We start from the raw sequence: 21,828 nt of genomic DNA, 5'->3' as shown, positions 1-21,828 counted from the left end.
GGATAAGCCAGGGAACGACAGGCCGGTGAGCCTTACATCAGTGGTGGCAAAGTTATTGGAAGGGATTCTGAGAGACAGGATTTATATGCATTTGGAAAGGCATGGTCTGATTAGGGATAGTCAGCATGGCTTTGTGCGTGGGAAATTATGTCTCACAAATTTGATTGAGCTTTTCGAGGAGGTGACCAAGAGGATTGACGAGGGCAGGGCAATGGACGTTGTCTACATGGACTTTAGCAAGGCCTTTGACAAGTTCCCGCATGGTAGGCTGGTCCAGAAGGTTCAAACACATGGGATCCAGGGCGAGCTAGCAAATTGGATACAAAATTGGCTTGGTGATAGGAGGCAGTGGGTGGAGGGTTGTTTTTCAGATTGGAGGCCACTGGTGTGCCGCAGGGATTGGTGCTGGGCCCTCTGTTGTTTGTCATATATATTAATGATTGGATGTGAATGTAGGGGGCATGATTAGTAAGTTTGCAGATGACACCAAAATTGGTGGTATAGTGGACAGTGAAGAAGTTTGTCTAAGGTTACAACAGGATATAGATCAACTGGGAAAGTGGGCAAGGGATTGGCAAATGGAATTTAATGCAGACAAGTGTGAAGTGATGCATTTTGGGAAGTTAAACCAGGGCAGGACATATACAGTGAATGGCAGGGCCCTGGGGAGTGTTGTTGAGCAGAGAGACCTTGTGGTGCAAGTACATAGTTCCCTGAAAGTGGCAACACAGGTAGACAGGGTGGTGAAGAAGGCATATGGCATGCTTGCCTTCCTCGGCCAAGGCATTGAGTACAAGAGTTGGGACGTCATGTTACAGTTGTACATAACGTTGGTTAGGCCGCATTTGGAGTACTGTGTGCAGTTCTGGTCGCCGCACTGCAGGAAAGATATGAATAGCTAGAGAGGGTGCAGAAAAGATTCATAAGGATGTTGCCTGGTTTGGAGGGCTTGGGTTATAAAAAGAGATTGGATAGGCTGGGTCTGTTTTCCCTGGAGCGAAGGAGGCTGAGAGGGAACATGATAGAAGTAAATAAAATTATGAGAGGCATAGATAGGGTAGATAGCCAGAGTCTGTTTCCCATGGTCGGGGTGACTAAAACTAGAGGGTATAGATTTAAGGTGAGGGCGAGGAGGTTTAAAGGGGATCAACATTTTTCACACAAAGAATAGTGGGTATCTGGAATGAGCTGCCTGAGGAGGTGGTGGAGGCAGGAACAGTAGCAACATTTGAGAGGCATCTGGACAGGTACTTGAATGTGCAAGGCATAGAGGGATATCGAATTAATGCAGGCAGGTGCGATTAGTATAGATAGGCATTATGGTCAGCATGGACGCAGTGGGCCGAAGGGCCTGTTTCTATGCTGTACGACTCTATGACTCTCTGACTATGACTCTTATTCTGACTCCACCTTACTATTTTTAACTCTAGTGCTAACTGTCTCTCTCATTCCTTTGTGCACATTGTTTATCCTTCCTTGTGCTACATCCTGGTTCCCATCCCCCTGCCGAGTTAGTTAAATCCTTCCCAACAGCACTAGCAAACCTCCCCATGAGGACATTGGTCCTGGCTCTGTTCAGGTGCAACCTCCCCAGAACTGGTCCCAATGTCCCAGGAATCTAAAGCCCTCCCTCCTGCAGCATCTTCCATGCATCTGCTCTATCCTCCTATTTCTATACCCACTACACATGGCACTGGGAGTAATCTTGAGATTATTACTTTTGAGGCCCTGCTTCCTAGCTCCCTAAAATCTGCCTGCAGGACCTCATCCCTTTTTCTACCCACGTCATTGATATGAATTAGGAATTCTGGCTGTTCACCCTCTCCCCTCTTAGGGTGTTCCACAGCTGCTCAGTGACATCCTTGACCTTGGCACCATGGAGGCAACATGCCATTCTGCATTCACAACTGCGGCCGCAGAAAAATCTGCCCGATCCCCTAACTATCGAATCCCCTATCACTATTGCTGCCCCATTGTACAGCTGAACCATGGTGCCATGGATATGGTTAGGCTGCACTCCCCAGATGAACCATCACTCTCATCAGTATTCAGCACTGAATACTTGTTGCAGAGCGAGATGCACTCCGGGGGCTCCTGCGCTACAGCTTGGTCCCCCTTGACTGTCTGGTGGTCGCCCATTCCCTCTCTGCCTGTGCACCCTTAAGCTGCAGGGTGACCACATCCAGAAACATTCTATCTACGTAGCTCTCAGCCTCGTGGAGGCACCATAGTGATGACAGGTGCAATGCACTTGGAAGTCTTAATAATGCCTTTAGAAAATCATAGTATGATCAGACAAAGTCAACATAGCTTTACAAAAGGGAAATCATGGTTGACAAATTTTTTTGAGTTTTTTGGGGATGTAACTGGTAGGGTAGATAAAGGGGAACGAGCAGATGTAGTATACTTGGATTTCCAAAAGGCATTTGATAAGGTGCCACATAAAAGGTTAATAGGCAAGATAAGGGCTTATGGAGTTGGGACTAATATATTAGCATGGATTGAAAATTAGTTAACAGACAGGAAGCAGAAAGTAGGGATAAAAGGGGCATTTTCAATTTGGCAGGCTGTGACTAGTGGAATGCTACAAGGATCAATGCTGGGGCCTCAGCTATATACCATCTATATTAATGGCTTAGATGAAGAGATCAAGAGTAGTGTATCCAGGTTTGCTGACCATACAAAGCTGCGTGAAAATGCAAGTTGTTGAAAGGACACAGAGATGCTGCAAAGAGATATAGACAGGTTAAATGAGTGGGCAACAAGGTGGCAGATGGAGTATAATGCGGGAAGTATGAGGTTATTCACTTTGGTAGTGAGAATGGAAAAGCAGAATATTTTTCAAAAGGCATGAAACTTTTAAATGTTGATGTTCAGAGAGAATTGGGTGTACAAAAGGAACACAAAATATTTGCATACAGGTACGGCAAGCAATTAGGAAGGCAAGTGGCATGTTGGCCTTTATTACAAGGGGACTGGTGTACAAGAATGAGGAAATCTTGCCATAGTTATACGGGGCTATGATGAGACCAAACCTGGAGTACTGTGCATAGTTTTGGTCGCCATATCTAAGGAAGGATATACTTGCATTGGAGGCAGTACAGTGAAGGTTCACTAGATTGGTTCCTGGGATAACAGGATTCAGTTAGTTCCACTTCCCTGCTCTTTATGGCGGGCTGCGGTCTCTCAACATGGCAGTGCCCTGTATGCAGAGGGGAGGAATGGTAAAGTAGGAGCCGGAGCGACATGATGGATGGATGGAGACTTTTCCGTCTCCAAAGATTTTCCTCCACTGAAAAATGACACATTTCTCAAAGCAGCAAGGTGACCGACTATGTTCCTGTTTGGTGTATGAGGCAGGCAGGAAGGTATCTCCTAGAATTCCAAGAGACCCGAGCAACTCAGGATTTCTTCACAACCTGTGGTAATCCAGCAATCTGCTGTGAGTTGACGTTGTCGCCCCTCAAACGGTTCTCATTAGATGCTGCTATCATTTTCTCTGACATTCTGGTGACACCTCAGGCATTGGGGATGGAAGTTACCATGGTTCCTGGAAAAGGCCCAATGTTTCCAGAGCCGCTGACTGAGCCTGTGGATCTTGTCATGTTGCAGGAGAATGTGGGCGTTACTCAGGAGCTGGCATACGTGTTCCAGGCTATAATGTTGACCCGCCACAAACTGAAGGGAAAAGTCCCTCTCATCAGCTTCTCGGGAGCCCCGTGGACTTTGATGGCTTACATGATCGAAGGAGATGGCTCGAATACAATGGCTAAAGCAAAACGCTGGCTGTACCAGTATCCGGAGGCCAGTCACAAGCTGCTGAAAATTCTCATGAATGTGATCATCTCAGGCACTGCAGGTGTTTGAATCTCATACTGGGCAGCTAGGAAGTGAGCAGTTCAGTGAGTTTTCGCTGCTGTACCTCAGAGAGATCGCCCACCAAGTGAAGGAAAAACTGAAGGTTTTGGGCCTAGATCAAGTGCCAATGATTGTGTTTGCAAAAGACGCCCATTATGCCTTGGAAGATGTTTTACAATCTGGGCATACCCAGGTGGTGGGATTAGACTGGACTATTCAGCCTAAAGTTGCACGTGAAAGAACAGGGAAGAAAGTAACCCTTCAAGGTAACGTGGATCCTGTGCAGTCTATGCATCTAAGGATAAAATAAGTGCAACGGTGAAGAAGATGATTGAAGAGTTTGGTACGCAGCGCTACATCGCAAACCTGGGGCATGGCATGTATCCTGAACACGTGGCCACGTTTGTGGATGCTTTACATACACACTCACGACAGATGCAAGAATGAATAACACATTCAGTATACTATTCTGTGGAAAGGATTCAACTAAGATACACACCCCATATCGGAACAATGTGTTGAACTGGAAGAGTTGCACTGATAATCAATAGAAGAATATTAATTCCTGGCTCATCAGGAGAGAATAGCTTTCATATGAAATAAAAACAGATTCTATTTCAAATAGAATGTACAGAATGTCCTCAAGGCCCTACAGGAAAAGGAAATGGTGGATCCGGTCGGATGGTTCCCCGAGCAGTCTGCTAAAGTAATTTGGCAGAATGCCCCATCACCAGAACTTTCAAACAAGCACCAAGACATAGCTTGGCTGGTGGTGAGAAGAGCCCTCCCCGTCAGATCCTTCCTGCATGCCCGGAGTCTCACCCCCTCCACACGCTGCCCTCAAGGTGGCTGCGGTGGGGAAGAGACAGTTGCCCATCTCCTTCTGGAATGTGTCTTTGCAAAGCAAGTGTGGAAAGCAATGCAGTGGTTTTTGTCAAGGTTCATCCCAAGCAGCTCGGTAACACAGGAGTCTGTGCTCTACGGGCTGTTCCCAGGGACGCACATTGAGATAAACATCAACTGCTGCTGGAGGACCATCAATTCGGTGAAAGACGCTCTTTGGTCTGCCCGAAACCTACTGGTTTTCCAGTGCAAAGAGTTGTCCATGGCCGAGTGTTGCAGACTGGCACATTCCAAGGTCCAGTACTACGTGCTGAGTGACTCACTAAAGCTTGGGGCAGTCGCTGCAAAGGCTCAATGGGGAAAGACCACTGTGTAAGGTCCTCCCGCCAGAGTGAACTGAGGGGTTGGACCCATGGGAAACCCCTTGGGCTGTATATACCAAATATGGTTTTGCTGTAAAATGTACATGGCAGGTAAAATGGAATGGAAGAGTTGTGAGGCAACTCACTCCTGTATTGAAGAAAACTGATTTCCTTTGCACTTTTTGGAATGTCAACTTGGTGATGTTTTGAACTGTTTTATAATGCATTTTTAACAGTTTTTTATGAATAAAGTGTATTTTTGAAAAAAAATTTCCCTGGTCTTTCTCCATATCCCTGCAATGTTTTCTCCTGTATTTCCTTTTGAAAGCTACTATTGAATTTGTTTCCACCACCCTATCAGCTGGGCATTCCAACTCCTAAACACTGGTCAAGTCAAAAAGCTTTTCCTCATGTCACCTCTATATAAACGCAAGTTCTTATTCTGGCTGGTGTTGAGCTTCTTTGCCTCTCCACATGTGAGGTAAAACAAGATTACAGGCTACTTTGTGAGGCCTATCTTTAATCCAGTGATCAAAATCCAGGAAAGAATACGCATGGCCGTGAATGCTATTTTTAATAGTTTTATTTATTTTGCAGGTATTAATGCTGACAGTCTAGGTTTGATCTCGATGGAAGGAGGCATTTTGTGGCTTGCTAGAAGTAGTTGACCACTCTTCGCAAGGACTGGATGTTTCCATTTTGTGCCTGCCACTCTGTGTGGGAATGGTAATAGCCTCGTTCCACTATGTACATTCTGCCCCGGTAGTTGGGCTCGTCATATAAAACCCATCTGAGGATTAGAGAGAAAAAATGGCAAATAATTAAACAGCTGCAACAGAACTAAAAGGCTTGAATAATGATGACAGGTTACACAGACTGGGCTTGTATTCATTCCCTTTAGTACGATATTAGTGAGTTTGCTGACTCATGCAAGCTTTTTATAACAAAGTTGAATTCCCACAAACAAAAATTGCACCATTAAATGCTCAAACCACTTGAGTATAGAAGATTAAGGGAACGACCGGACTGAAGTTTGTAAGATGATTAAGGAATTGATAGCGTAGACAGACAGAAACGATTTCCTCTGGCGGCATAACCTTAAAATTAGAGCTAGGCTGACCAGGGGTCGATGTCAGGAAGCACTTCTTCACACAAAGGATAGAGGAAATCTCAAACTGTCTCCCCCAGAAAGCTTTTGAGGATGGAGGTCAGTTGAAAATATCAAAACTGAGATTTATAGATTTTTGTTAGGTAAGGATATTAAGGGTTATGGAAACAAGGCAGATAGATGGAATTAAGATACAAATCAGCCATGATCTAATTGAATGGCGGAACTGGCTTGAGGGGCTGAATGGCCTCCCCCCCTGTTGCTATGCACCTGTTCTAAGATGCAGTCCCTGGATTCTGTTGAGTTAACTGGGTTTATTCAAAACTGGATATATTCAAGAAAGAGTTAGATTTAGTTCTTCGTGCTAAAGGGATCAAGGGATACAGGGAGAAAGCGGGAATAGGGTTCTGAGTTTGGATGATCAGCCATGATTGTATTGAATGGCGGTGCTGGCTCGAAGGGCCGAATGGCCTACTCCTGCTCCTATTTTGTTATGTTTCTATGTTTTCACTCCTCATACCTCCCTCTCGATATTGTGAATTGGAGGGGTGGGAAGGCTAACACTATTTAGGCCCACCCCTGTTACATCCTGGGACAACTTTGGGGATGTTTCTGGCACTAGTCCTGGGATACCCCATGAGGAATACCCAGCTCATCTGCTGTAGGCCAAGTTGGGCCTCCACCTGCGGAGAGCTACTGGTCCTGTCGTGGGCCGAGGGAAGATCCATGGCAAAGGACTTGTTTCGAATCATAAAGATGGCCAGAGGGTCATAGAGTCATTATAGCACAGAAGGAGGCCATTCGGCCCATCGAGTCCATGCTGTCAAGGTCTACTAAGAAGATTCAGAAAGGGTTTTTCTATTCTTGTCTTTGGTCCGATGAGAGGCTGGGATGATTCCTCTCAGAGCAGCAGGATGGCCTCTGAATTTCAAGCCTCTGGAGCTCATCTACAGGCATTAGACATCCTTCCTGAGTATTTAAATATCCCCTTTCCCTGGGATTGGTGCTAGGGTCACTAGTTGGCCACTGCCTATCAATCCCATGGTAATACTTCAAAGGGACTGCAGGAATAGAGGTCCACAAATACAAATCTCTAAAGGTGGCAGGACAAGTTGACAAAACTGTTAAAAAAAAAGTACATGGGATTCTTGGCTTTAAAAAGAGAGGCATGGAGTACAAAAGCAAGGAAATTATGGCAACCCTTTATGAAGCACAGGTTAGACCTCAGCTAGAATATTGTGTCCAATTCTGGCCACCATACTTTAGGAATGATGTTAAGGCCGAGAAGAGAGTGAAGAGGCGAATTTTTAAGATGGTGCCAGGGATGAGGGAGTTCAGTTATATGGAGAAACTTGTATTCCTTGGAACAGAGGAGGTTAAAGGGAGATTGGAGGTGATTAAAACGATAAGGGTTTTTATTAAAGTAAATAGAGAAAAAGCGTTTCCACTGGCAGGAGGGTCTGTAACCAGCGGACATGGATTTAAGACAATTGGCAAAAAAGCCAGAGGGGAGAGGAGGAGAAATCTATTAACTCAGTGAGTGGGAATGTGCTGCCTGTAAGTGTGGCAGAAGCAGATTCAATAGTAACTTTCAAAAGGCAATTGGAGATATATTTAAAATTTGCAGGGCTGTGAGGATGGAGTGGGACTACTTGGCCAGCTCTTTCAGAGAGCTGGCAGGGACATGAAGAGCCGAATGGCCTCCTTTTGTGCCACGTGATTGGCAGTCCTACCCCACTGAACTTTTACCTCTTCAATAGGATCCATCAAAGTTTTAGGCCACTGTTTTCAGGAGAGGGTGGGAGGCCAACAGGAGGAACATTTATGACATTGTGGTAACAGCAGTCAAATGTGTCAAATAATCATGATTTATCAAACAAAGAATTTACATTTAATTTGCACCAGGTAAGAGTTTCAAGCCAGTGGAGAAATCTATACTTACGCTCCATCGCCGTAAACCCTGACGGAGTTGACACAAGTATTGTTCCAGCCTCTACCCTGCAGGAATGGACAATCCTCGCAGAACTCCATACACTGGCCATTGAAGTCACAGTTTTCAAACAGCTCTATTCTGTAATGTTCGCCATGCTGAAAGAACAGGTCAGAAGTAAAGGGTGAGCAGGAGTCATGCCTACTAACATGGGTACTACTAACCCATATGTCGTGTTCATTAATCCTGGAAAATTCCCATGCTTACCGGGTTCAAGCGTGTGGCAAAGATAAGAACAGAATTAGACCATTTGGCATGGCAAGTCAGCCCCACCATTCGGTTAGCCATGGCAGCTCATTATTTGAGGTTATCGAGATAAAAGCTAAAAAAATAGTTGGCATCTTACCTACTGATCGGACAGCATCGAATGCTTTCAGTGGGTAACAATGTCCAGGCATGTTCACAACACCCTCGTCTCTCATCGTGATAAATATTCATGGGGGAGAAAGACCGGCATGTAAAATATATAAACTAGGTGGGAGATTGTGGGTGGGGATGGGGCAATGTAGCTGGATGAATGGCCTCCCTATGTAACAGCACTGCGTGCCTTTCCTCACCACACGGACTGCAGCAGTGCAGGAAGCAGGGTCAGCACCACCTTCTTAGGGGCAACCAGGGAAAGGCCAGCGACAGCCAAATCCCCAGAAGGGATATAAATTAATTCATATTGCTCTGTGATCTGGCGCAGAGCTTTCTCAACAGCAAGGCTGCGCTGAAGTCCACTCTTGCCAGCTGGCAAGACAATGGACACACCTGCTCTTTTCTTTGAACGACTGGTGATTTTGAACCTACCATTTTCACGGGTCTGCAGGATCCCATGTGGTCATTGTGGCCATTCCACCGGTGGAAGTCAGGGTACTCCCCTCGTTCCAGGATGTATTGATGTCCTTTGAAATCAGGGTGATCGTAGCAGATCCAAGCACTGCTCTCCACACGGATGGAGTTCACTCTGTTCATGAATCCACTGTCCTGGAAATTGTCGCAGTCTCCGCACACCTCTAGCTTTCTGCCAGTGAAACATTTCCCCTCGTAGAAAATGATCTGATGGAGGAAAGAGCACAAACATCTCAACTAATGTCCTAGTCATGTCACTTAGCCAGTTCCCGAGTAGCATGCAATCCAAAGCAAGCTCTGATCGATTGAGCTAACCAGATAGAGAATGAAACTTCATCGATAATTTTCTTAAAACATTTTTCTCTGGAAGGCACTTTCTCAGTCAGTTTCTCATTCAAGAGCCACTTTCCTTATGTGAGTATAAATAGTGAGTGTTAAAGAAAAAAGACGGAACTTGCATTTATATAGCGCCTTTCAGGACCAACAGATGTCCCGAAGCACTTTACAGCCAGTGAAGTACTTTTGAAGTGAAGTCACTGTTGTAATGTAGGAAATGCAGCAATTTGCACACAGCAAGCTCCCATAAACTGCAATGTGATATTGACCAGATAATCTGTGCTTGATTTTAGCGATGTTGTTTCCAGGGGACCGGGGAGAACTTCTCAGCTTATCTTTGAAATATTGCCATGCACTCGACTTGAGAGGGCACTCAATTTAAAGTCTCATCCAAAATATGACACCTCTGACAGTGCAGCACTCCTTCAGTACTGCATTGGAGAGTCAGCCTAGATTTTTGCGCTCAAGTCTCTAGAGTGGGACTTGAACCCACAACAGAGAGTGCTACCCACTCAGCCATGGTGGAGACCAGAATAGTTAATCACTGGGGACATCACATGCAACCCTGACCCTGTCATCATCAAATATCCACACATGTGCACTTTTCAGCACCAGTTACAAGGGAGGGATTTAGAGAGAGCCTTGTCCAATATTCCTCTGCCTTGGTCCAAGAACATTGCAGCCAACTGTAGTTTGCCCATCACTGCACTGAGCTGACATTACTCAATACTGTACCTCTATTGCAGTACAATTGTGTGGACATAAGAATTGGGCTTGGCTGAGATGCTCCTGTTGTTGAATAGGATCATTGATGAATAAAGACACTCATGGAACCCTGAGAGAGAAGCAGTGGTGGAGCTAAGGTTGAAGGATTGGAGTGGACTGGGTCAAAGTCCATATGGTTCCACATTTGTCCGACTTAGGACAACAGAGCCACAAGGCTGTTCTACGATCCCGTGCCACCATTCGTGTCAGACTCAAAGTGGCACCACAGTCGGAATTGAGAATTTAAGACTTAAGTGAGATCATTATTTGCAGTCAATTTTGACCGAGTTCTGACAAATGAAATTGGCCAACTGGGGTGGAGGTGGGGGGCGCGGGGGTGGGCAAGGGGTGATGATCTCCTCTGACCTATCTCCCTACCACCCCCCATTGGCATTGCCACTGGAGAGAAGAGGAAGAAAATTGGATGGAATCTTAAGAGACAAAAGAAAATAATTTCAAAACAGCTAATAAAGTTGGTGTTTGAATTTGAATAAAATAAATTCCTGCCTAAATTCATGTTAAGCTTCCTAATAACAGAATGAGCATGTCTGCCAGGGTTTGCTTTATAATTACAGTCAATTGCTATGCCAAGTAAGTTTGCTTTGCTTCAAATGTCACATATTGACCTTTTCATTGTAACTAACTGATGGCAGATCTGAAACAGGGGAACAAATCAGTCACAAACTTCTAAGTAAAGAAGTCTATGAGGAACAACACAGTTACTTCATGAGGTAGTGAGCTAATTACACTCAGCAACAGCTGAGGAACATAATAAAAGAAGAATATCACCCCATTGAAATATAAGGCAAGTTTGTGTTCATCTAACCACGACTGTAGTAGATTATCTTTCTCTTCCTATCCGCGCTCTCTTTAGCCCTGGTGCTGCCCTGCAGTGTGAAGGCCTCACCCTTTGCCTAGGATGTGAATCAAAAAGAAAATCTATACATGAAGTGAAATTTGCCTTTATCAGCTTTGTTGTTAAAGAAAGAAAATAAAGAACTTGCATTTATATAGCGCCTTTCATGATTACAGGACGTCCCAAAGTGCTTCACAGCCAATGAAGTACTTTTGAAATGTAGTCACTGTTGAAATGTAGGATACCCAGCAGCCATTTTTGCGCCCAGCAAGATTCCGTAAAGAACAATTTGATAATGACCAAATAATCTGTTTTAGGTTTCGTGATGCTGGTTGAGGAATATATAATGGCTCGGACACCAGGGAGAACCCCCCTGCTCTTCTTTGAAATAGCACCATGGGCTCCTTTACATCCACCTGAGAGTGTTGACAGGGCCCCAGGTTTAACATCTTATCCGAAAGAGAGCACCTCCGACAGTGCAGCACTCCCTCAGTGCTGGGAGTGTCAGCCTAGATTTTTTGATCAAGCCTCAGGAGTGAGACTTGACTGAGAGTAGACTGCTTACAGACATGATATTTGTTTTATTAATAAAAGTAAAGTAGTTGGCCACTCACCTTGCCAGAGTACTGTGACATGCTGCTGCTGGATTTTGTCCAACCAAGCTAAGTGCCAGAATGCTTTTGACAGCAGGGAATAATTGGACACCCCAATATATACCTCTGAGGCTGGGAGCAGTCCATCTCTCGCGAGGATTCCTCCTCAATAGAACTGCAAAGCGGGGCTGAAAAGATTCTGCTTCTCTCACAAAACCATTTCGAATGGATTCTGCTGACTTTGTGGCTGTTGCAGACCATCCAACAAAGGATTTGTTCAAGGGGGAGGATTTTCAAGGATTAGCACCCTCTATTCAATGCCTTTAATCTGCTGGCGAGATCTGGGGTTGTACTGATTCAGGAGGGGACTAGCAGGTGCCAGAATTTGAAAGAGTAAGTGTAATCTGTGTGTTAAAAAAAAGGGTAGGATGATAATGTCTGTACAGTAGAGCTTGTACATCAGAGGTCTGTCAAATGTATACTCTTTAAACAGTGAGCTGCTCTTTCAAAACACTCCCCAGGTGCTTCATGTGGTGTAAACAGACAAAAATGGATCCATAGAAGGAAGTATTGGGAGAGGAAACAAAAAGCTTGGTCAAAGAGGTGGCTCCAAACTTCTGGAATTGCGACTATTAGGCCCAGCTTGTAGGAGGTGTATAAGAGTAATGTGGGTAAGTGTTCATTTACCTTCAGTGAGGAAGTGCCTTCTCATGATGTAATGTGAAACATCTCAGGAGCAGATCCACAGTCCATAGTACAAGCACACTGGAGCAAAACTGCACTAACCTTCTAGGAAAGATAATCAAATATGAGTCATGAAGTCATTGCAGCACAGAAGGAAGCTATTTGGCCCATCGAGTCCATGCAAGCTCTTTGTACAGCAGTCCAGTCAGTCCCATTCCCTCGCTCTATCCCCATTGCCTGCATGTTTATTTCCCTCAAGTGCCCATCCAATTTCCTTTTGAAATCATTCGTTGTCTCCGTTTTTGTGGGCAGTAAGTTCCAGGTTAATACGCAATGCTGCACAAAAAAAAGTTATTCCTTACATCCACCCCCCCACCCCCGGCATCTGTTGCCCAAAACCTTAAATCTGTGTCCCCTAGTTCTTGTACCATCAGCTAATGGGAAAATTTTTCCCTTGTCTACCTTATCTAAGCCTGTCATAATCTTGTAATCAAATCTCCCGTCACTCTCCTTTGCTCCAGGGAGAACAGCCCCAGCTTCTCCAACCTAACCTTGTAACTGAAATCCCCCATCCCTGGAACCATTCTGGTAAATCTCCTCTGCACCCTCTCAAGGACCCTCACATCCTTCCTAAAGTGTGGTGTCCAGAACTGGATGCACTACTCTAGTTGTGGCTTAACCAGAGCTTTATCAAGGTTCAGCTGCTTTTATACTCAATGCCTCTTTATAATGCCCAAGATCCCACATGCTTTACTAACCACTCTTGCACTATGTTCTGCCGCCTTCAGAGATCTGTGCACATGAACCCCCCAGGTCACTCTGTTCTTGCACACTCTTTAGAACGGTGCTATTAAGTTTATATTGCCTCACCCTATTCCTTCTGCCAAATTGCATCACCTTACACTTGTCTGTATTAAATTTTATCTGCTACTTGCCTGCCCATTCTGCTAGCCTATCTATGTCCTGTTGTAGGTGATTTGTTTCATCCTCACTGTTTGCCAGCACTCCGAGTTTAGTATCAATGAATGCCAAAATTTGAAAATTTACTCTGTATTCCAACATCCAAGTCATCCAAAGAGTTGGTTGCAGACTTCTGCAATTGCCACGATTAGGCCCAGCTATTGGAGGTGTGTGAGAGTTAATGTGGATCAGTGTTCCTTCACTTTCAATGAGGAAATGTCTTCTTATGATGTGATGTGAAATATTTCCGAAGCAGATCCACAGTCCGTAGCACAAGAAAATTGGAGCAAAAATGCACTGATCTTCCAGTAAAGATCTAGCTCCTGAATGGAAACTGGACAACCCGAGGTGAGACAAACTCTAAACAAAATCAGATTTTTCTTTTAAAAGAAAGACTTGCATTTATACAATATCTTGCATGATACCATGATATCCCAAAGTGCTTTACAGACAATTACATACTTCTGAAGTGTCGGAAACGTAATGGTGAAATTACTCTTTTTTGGTGAAGCCATTTTGTTCCCTTCCCCTTTGTTTGGGACGTTCATGCTGAGTAACTTCCTCAGTTGAGAGGTTATGGGGATAGATGATCTGCTGTCAATCTGGGCCAATGTCATTGAAAAAGTGACTGCTATAAAGTGTCCAACAGCACCAATTGGAGGCTCTCATTTCAATTCTAACATCTCCTCCCCGCGGGGAAACTCCCGCAGCATCCAGAAGCCTCTAGAGTAGAGAATTCCAAAGATTCACAGCCCTCTGAGTGAAGAAATTTCTGCTCACCTCAGTCCTTAAATGTGCCCCCTAGTTCTAGGTGCCCCAATCAGGGCAAACAACCTTTCAGTATCTACCCTGTCAAGCCCTCTCAGAACTTCTTACGTTTCTTTCATTACTGCTGCATCACACTGCCCATAAACTCAATTCCTCTTCATATTGAGAGGTCGTCACTCTCAAAGGTTTCTCCATAATGAGGTCTCCTTAAGCCACGCACTTATTCCCATCTTCCCCTTTCTCCTCTTGCACTCTGGCTGCAGTGTAGTTCCTTCCATTAGTGCCCATGGCCAGTGCCCGTATCAAGTTTTGCTTAATTCACTCCAGGGATGTTAGCATCACTGGTAAGGCTGACATTATTACTCATCCATATTTGCCTTGCTTTGATATAACTGAGTGACTTGCTGGACCACTTCACAGGGTAGTTAAGAGTCAAACATATTGCTGTGGGTCTGGAGTCACATATAGACTAGAAGTCAGGCTTCCTTCCCTAAAGGACATTAGTGATTAGCAGGGTATTGATGACAATCCAACTGCTTTGTGGTCTTTTTGTTTTTACTGACTGTAGCTTTTAATTTCCATTTCTTTTAAAACTGAATTGAAATTTTCAAAACTGTCGTGGTTGGATTTAAACATAGAAACATAGAAACATAAAAAATAGGAGCAGGAGTAGGCCATTTGGCCCTTCAGCCCAGCTCTGCCATTCAAAAAAGATCATGGCTGATCATCTAATTCAGTACCCTGTTCCCTCTTTCTCCCCATATCCCTTGATCCCTTTGCCATTAAGAAATATATCTATCTCCTTCTTGAATATATTTAATGACTTGACCTCCACTGCCTTCTGCGGTAGAGAATTCCACAGGTTCACCACCTTCTGAGTGAAGAAATTTCTCCTCATCTCGGTTCTAAATGGCGTACCCCGTATCCTGAGACTGTGATCCCTGGTTCTGGACTCCCCAGCCATCGGGAACATCCTCCCTGCATCTAGTCTGTCTAGTCCTGTTAGAATTTTATAGGTTTCTATGAGATCCCCTCTCATTCTTCTAAACTCTAGTGAATATAGGCCTCGTCGATCCAATCTCTCCTCATACATCAATCCTGTCATCCCAGGAATCAGTCTAGTAAATCTTCTTTGCACTCCCTCCATGACAAGAACATCCTTCCTCAGATAAGGAGACCAAAACTGCACACAATACTCCAGATGTGGTCTCACCATGGCCCTGTATAACTGCAGTAAGACATCCTTGCTCCTGTACTCAAATCCTTTGGCAATGAAGGCCAACATACCATTCGCCTTCCTAACTGCTTGCTGCACCTGAATGCTTGCTTTCAGCAACTGGTGTACAAGGACACCCAGGTCTCATTGCACCTCCCCCTTTCCCAATCCATCACCATTCAGATAATAATCTGCCTTTCTGTTTTTATAACCAAAGTGGATAACCTCACATTTATCCACGTTATACTGCATCTGCCATGCACTTGCCCACTCACCCAACTTGTCTAAATCACATTGCAGCCTCTTTGCATCCTCCTCACAGCTCACATTCCCCACCAACCCCACCCCCCACCACCCCCCCCACCGCCCCCCCACCGCCGCCCCAGCTTTGTGTTGTCTGCAAACTTGGAAATATTGCATTTAGTTCCCTCACCCAAGTCATTAATATATATTATGAATAGCTGGGGCCCAAGCACTGATCCCTGCAGGACCCCACTAGTCACCCAGAAAAAGACTCGTTTATTCCTGCTGTCTGTTTCCTGTCTGTCAACCAATTCTCAATCCATGCCAGTATATTATCCCAATCCCAGGTGCTTTAATTTTGCACACTAACTTCTTACGTGGGACCTTATCAAAAGCCTTCTGAAAATCCAAATACACCACATCCACTGGTTCTCCCTTATCTATTCTACTAGTTACATCCTCAAAAAAAGTCCAGTAAATTTGTGAATCATGACTTCCCTTTCGTAAACCCATGCTGACTTTGTCCACTCCCATTTATGCTTTCCAGGTGTTCTGCTATCACATCCTTTATAATAGACTCTAGCATTTTCCCCATTACTGATGTAAGGCTCACTGGTCTGTAATTCCCTGTTTTTTCTCTCTCTCCTTTTTTAAATAGTGGGGTTACATTTGCCACCCTCCAATCTGTAGGAACTGCTCCAGAGTCTATAGAATTTTGGAAGATGGCCACCAATGCTTCCACTATTTCCAGGGCCACTTCCTTTGGTACTCTGGGATGTAGATTATCCGGCCCTGGAGATTTGTCAGCCTTTAACCCCATTAATTTCCCTAGCACTAATTTTTTACTAATACTGATTTCCTTCAGTTCCTCCCTCTCATTAGACCCTTGGTTTCCTAACATTTCTGGGAGGTTATTTGTGTCCTTGTTTGTGAAGACAGAACCAAAGTATGTGTTTAATTGTTTTGCTATTTCTTTGTTTCCCATTATAATTTCCCCCGTTTCTGACTGTAAGGGACCTACGTTTGTCTTCACTAATCTTTTTCTCTTCACATATTTATAGAGTCATAGAGTCGTACAGCATAGAAACAGGCCCTTCAGCCCACCGCGTCCATGAAGCTTTATAGAAGCTTTTACAGTCAGTTTTTATGTTCCCCACAAGTTTACTCTCATACTCTATTTTCCCCTGCTTAATCAACCTCTTTGTCCTCCTTTGCCAAATTCTAAACTGCTCCCAATCCTCAGACTTGCTGCTTTTTCTGGCAATTTTATATGCCCCCTCTTTGGGTCTAATATTATCCCTAATTTCTTTTGTAAGCCACGGTTGAGCCACCTTTCCAGTTTTATTTTTGCACCAGACAGGAATGAATAATTGTTGTAATTCATGCACATGTTCTTTAAATGTTATCCATTGCCTATCCACTGTCAACCCTTTTAGCAAAGTTCCCCAATCTACCATAGCCAAATCGCACCTCATACCTTCGTAGTTTCCTTTATTTAGATTCAGCACCCTAGTTTCGGATTCAACTACTTCACTCTCCATCTTAATGAAGAATTCTATCATTTCAAGGTTGCTACTCCCCAAGGGACCCCGCACAACAAATTGTTAATTAATCCTTTCTCGTTGCACAATACCCAGTCTAGGATAGCCTTTTCTCTAGTTGGTTCCTCAATGTATTGGTCTAAAAAACCGTCACATACACACTCCAGGAAATCCTCCTCCACAGTATTATTACTAATTTGGTTTGACCAATCTATATGTATATTAAGGTCACCTATGATTACAGTTGTACCCTTATTGCATGCGTCTCTAATTACCCGTTTAATGCCATCCCTCACATCTCCACTACTGTTTGGGAGCCTATAGACAACCCCCACTAATGTTTTCTGATCCTTGGAGTTTCTTAGCTCCACCCATACAGATTCCACATCATGATTTTCCGAGCCAATATCCTTCCTCACTATTGCATTGATTTCTTCCTTTACTAACAACGTTACCCCACCTCCTTTCCGTTTTTGCCTGTCCTTCCTAAATACTGAATACCCCTGGATGTTTAGTTCCCATTCTTGGTCACCTTGCAGCCATGTCTCCGTAATCACTGCTATATCATAACCATTAATATCTATTTGCACTGTTAATTCATCTACCTTATTACGGATGCTCTGCGCATTAAGCACAATGCCTTTAGACTTGTCTTTTTAACGTTGTTAGTCATCTTAGCTTTATGTTGCACTGCGGCCCCATTTGTTTCTCGCCCTTGTTTTCTCTGCCTTCCACTTTTGCTTCTTATCTTTCTGTATTTCATTTCTATCCCTGTTTCCCCCTCCTCAATCTCCCTGCTCAGATTCCCATCCCCCTGCCATTCTAGTTTAAATCCTCCCCGACAGCACTAGCAAACACCTCCCCGAGGAAATTGGTCCCGGTCCTGCCCAGATGCAACCCGTCCAGCTTGTATTGGTCCCACTTTCCCCAGAAATGGTCCCAATGTCCCAGGAATCTGAATCCCTCCCCACTACACAATTTCTCCAGCCACGTATTCATCTGATATATCCTGCTATTTCTGCTCTCGCTAGCACGTGGCACTGGTAATAATCCTGTGATTACTACCTTTGAGGTCCTACTTTTTAATTTACGTCCTAACTCCCTATATTCAGCTTGTAGGACTCATCTCTTTTTTTACCTATGTCGTTGGTACCGATATGTACCACAACAACTGGCTGCTCACCCTGCCCCCCTCAGAATGCCCTGCAGCCGCTCAGAGACATCCTTGACCCTAGCACCAGGGAGGCAACATACCATCCTGGAGTCTCTTTTGCGGCCGCAGAAACACCTGTCTGTTCCCCTTACAATTAAATCCCCTATCACTATAGCCCTGCCACTCTTCTTCCTCCCCTCCTGTGCAGCAGAATCACCCATGTTGCCATGAACTTGGCTCTTGCTGCTTTCCTCTGAGCCATCTCCCCCAACAATATCCAAAGCAGTATATCTGTTAGAGAAGGGGACGGCCACAGGGGACTCCTGCACTACCTGTCTTCCTCTACTCTGCCTGGTGGTCACCCATTCCCTTTCTGCCTTTGCAGCATTTGCCTGCAGTGTGACCACCTCGGTAAATGTGCTATTCATGATGATCTCAGAATCAGATGCTCCACAGTGAATCCACCCACAGCTCCACCTCCGTAATGCAGGTAACCAGTAGCTGCAGATGGATACACCTCCTGCACACATGGTCATCAGGGACACTGGAAGCATCCCTGATTTCCCAAATAGCGCAGGAGGAGCATATCATGGGTGCGAGCTTTCCTGCCATGACTTACCTTTAGATTACTTAGTTACTCCCCTTAATTAAAAAATACTAATTATGCTAGGGGCCTTGTTCTACTCCGAACACTACCCACTACAATATAAAGTCCTTACTAAATTACACAAATTAAAAAAAAACACACTTTAGTAGTACTAACCTTATCACTTATAAGGTAGGTTTTGAGGGTTTAAAAAAAAAAACTTTCCCCTGTTCTTTAAGCTATTTAAATGCACTAACAGCTGTTACTTACTCGACCAAACAGCTTACAGATTTCCCGTGATGTCACTGTAAGTCTTTTTTTCCTCTTTTGAACCTCAGCGCACACCGGCACAGAGCGAGAGAGAGAGAGAGCCTATCGTCACTCCACAAAAACAGACAGAGTCTGTCCCTGTTGCTCAGAAGGGAAGGGGGAAGAGGAGCAGAGCATTAGTCATTGGGGACTCCATAGTTAGGGGAACAGATAGGAGGTTCTGTGGGAACGAGAGAGACTCACGGTTGGTGTGTTGCCTCCCAGGTGCCAGGGTTCGTGATGTCTCGGATCGTGTTTTTGGGATCCTTAAGGGGGAGGGGGAGCAGCCCTAAGTCGTGGTCCACATAGGCACCAACGACATAGGTAGGAAGAGAGATGGGGATTTAAGACAGAAATTCAGGGAGCTAGGGTGGAAGCTTAGAGCGAGAACAAACAGAGTTGTTATCTCTGAGTTGTTGCCCGTGCCACGTGATAGAGAAGCGAGGAATAGGGAGAGAGAGGAGTTGAACACGTGGCTGCGGGGATGGTGCAGGAGGGAGGGTTTTGGTTTCCTGGATAATTGGGGCTCTTTCTGGGGTAGGTGGGACCTCTACAAACAGGATGGTCTTCACCTGAACCAGAGGGGTACGAATATCCTGGGGGGGAAATTTGCTTGTGCTCTTCGGGGGGGTTTAAACTAATTCAGCAGGGGAATGGGAACCTAAATTGTAGTGCCAGTGTACAGGATGTTGTGAGTAGTGAGGTCAGGGATAAGGTTACAAGGACGCAAGAGGGCACTGGCAAGCAAGAATCTGGTTTAAAGTGTGTCTACTTCAACGCCAGGAGCATCCGGAATAAGGTGGGTGAGCTTGCAGCATGGGTTGGTACCTGGGATCTCGATGTAGTGGCCATTTCGGAGACATGGGTAGAGCAGGGGCAGGAATGGATGTTGCAGGTTCCGGGATTTAGATGTTTCAGTAAGAACAGAGAAGATGGTAAAAGAGGGGGGGGTGTGGCATTGTTAATCAAGGAGAGTATTACAGCGACAGAAAGGACGTTTGAGGACTCGTCGACTGAGGTAGTATGGGCCGAGGTTAGAAACAGGAGAGGTGAGGTCACCCTGTTGGGAGTCTTTTATAGACCTCCGAATAGTTCCAGAGATGTAGAGGAAAGGATAGCGAAGATGATTCTCGACAGGGGCGAGAGTAACAGGGTAGTTGTTATGGGGGACTTTAACTTTCCAAATATTGACTGGAAATACTATAGTTCGAGTACTTTAGATGGGTCAGTTTTTGTCCAGTGTGTGCAGGAGGGTTTTCTGACACAGTATGTAGACAGGCCAACCAGGGGCGATGCCACATTGGATTTGGTACTGGGTAATGAACCCGGCCAGGTGTTCGATTTAGATGTAGGTGAGCACTTTGGTGATAGTGATCACAATTCGGTTAGGTTTACCTTAGCGATGGGCAGGGACAGGTATATACCGCAGGGCAAGAATTATAGCTGGGGGAAAGGAAATTATGATGCGATTAGGCAAGATTTAGGATGCGTAGGATGGGGAAGGAAACTGCAGGGGATGGGAACAATCGAAATGTGGAGCTTATTCAAGGAGCAGCTACTGCGTGTCCTTGATAAGTATGTACCTGTCAGGCAGGGAGGAAGTTGTCGAGCGAGGGAGCCGTGGTTTACTAAGGAAGTTGAAGCGCTTGTCAAGAGGAAGAAGAAGGTTTATGTTAGGATGAGACGTGAAGGCTCAGTTAGGGCGTTTGAGAGTTACAAGCTAGCCAGGAAGGATCTAAAGGGAGAGCTAAGAAGAGCAAGGAGAGGACACGAGAAGTCATTGGCGGATAGAATCAGAGAAAACCCTAAGGCTTTCTATAGGTATATCAGGAATAAAAGAATGACTAGAGTTAGATTAGGGCCAATCAAGGATAGTAGTGGGAAGTTGTGTGTGGAATCAGAGGAGATAGGGGAAGCGTTAAATGAATATTTTGCGTCAGTATTTACAGTAGAGAAAGAAAATGTTGTCGAGGAGAATACTGAGATTCAGACTACTAGGCTAGATGGGATTGAGGTTCACAAGGAGGAGGTGTTATCAATTTTGGAAAGTGTGAAAATAGATAAGTCCCCTGGGCCAGATGGGATTTATCCTAGGATTCTCTGGGAAGCTAGGGAGGAGATTGCAGAGCCTTTGTCCTTGATCTTTATGTCGTCATTGTCGACAGGAATAGTGCCGGAAGACTGGAGGATAGCAAATGTTGTCCCCTTGTTCAAGAAGGGGAGTAGAGACAGCCCTAGTAATTATAGACCTGTGAGCCTTACTTCGGTTGTGGGTAAAATGTTGGAAAAGGTTATAAGAGACAGGAATTATAATCATCTTGAAAAGAATAAGTTCATTAGCGATAGTCAGCACGGTTTTGTGACGGGTAGGTCGTGCCTCACAAACATTATTGAGTTTTTCGAGAAGGTGACCAAACAGGTGGATGAGGGTAAAGCAGTGGATGTGGTGTATATGGATTTCAGTAAGGCGTTTGATAAGGTTCCCCACGGTAGGCTATTGCAGAAAATACGGAAGTATGGGGTTGAAGGTGATTTAGAGCTTTGGATCAGAAAGTGGCTAGCTGAAAGAAGACAGAGGGTGGTGGTTGATGGCAAATGTTCATCCTGGAGTTTAGTTACCAGTGGTGTACCGCAAGGATCTGTTTTGGGGCCACTGCTGTTTGTCATTTTTATAAATGACCTGGAAGAGGGTGTAGAAGGGTGGGTTAGTAAATTTGCGGATGACACGAAGGTCGGTGGAGTTGTGGATAGTGCCGAAGGATGTTGTAGGGTACAGAGGGACATAGATAGGCTGCAGAGCTGGGCTGAGAGATGGCAAATGGA

At 44.9% G+C, this 21,828-nt stretch overlaps 1 protein-coding gene and 1 pseudogene across 1 annotated transcript; one reads left to right on the top strand and one right to left on the bottom strand.

The window, feature by feature from the left end:
* The first annotated feature begins 3,253 nt into the window (after nucleotides 1–3,253).
* On the top strand, nucleotides 3,254–4,401 carry LOC137380206 (uroporphyrinogen decarboxylase pseudogene; annotated as a pseudogene).
* Nucleotides 4,402–5,717: 1,316 nt separating this feature from the next.
* Nucleotides 5,718–11,587, bottom strand: crygn2 (crystallin, gamma N2). The gene is made up of 4 exons (XM_068051999.1): nucleotides 11,567–11,587; nucleotides 8,954–9,202; nucleotides 8,114–8,259; nucleotides 5,718–5,853 (listed from the first exon to the last, which is right to left on the bottom strand). The coding sequence occupies exons 1-4, from the start codon at nucleotides 11,585–11,587 to the stop codon at nucleotides 5,718–5,720; spliced, it is 552 nt and encodes a 183-aa protein (XP_067908100.1).
* Nucleotides 11,588–21,828: the final 10,241 nt, after the last annotated feature.

This window comes from Heterodontus francisci, chromosome 2 (assembly GCF_036365525.1).
Source record: "Heterodontus francisci isolate sHetFra1 chromosome 2, sHetFra1.hap1, whole genome shotgun sequence".
In the NCBI taxonomy this organism is placed as follows: domain Eukaryota; kingdom Metazoa; phylum Chordata; class Chondrichthyes; order Heterodontiformes; family Heterodontidae; genus Heterodontus; species Heterodontus francisci.
Note: the sequence above shows the minus strand (reverse complement) of the source record. Positions and strands in the feature narration are given on the sequence as shown.

Bases quoted from the DNA above. Each gene is read 5' to 3' on its own strand.
- crygn2 (XM_068051999.1), bottom strand. From the start codon at position 11,587: ATGTCACAGTACTCTGGCAAG. The intron at 8,260-8,953 runs GTAGGTTCAAAA...CTGTTCTTTCAG, and splicing joins CCTGCAGACCCGTGAAAATG to CATGGCGAACATTACAGAAT. The intron at 5,854-8,113 runs GTAAGTATAGAT...TCTAATCCTCAG, and splicing joins AGGGTTTACGGCGATGGAGC to ATGGGTTTTATATGACGAGC.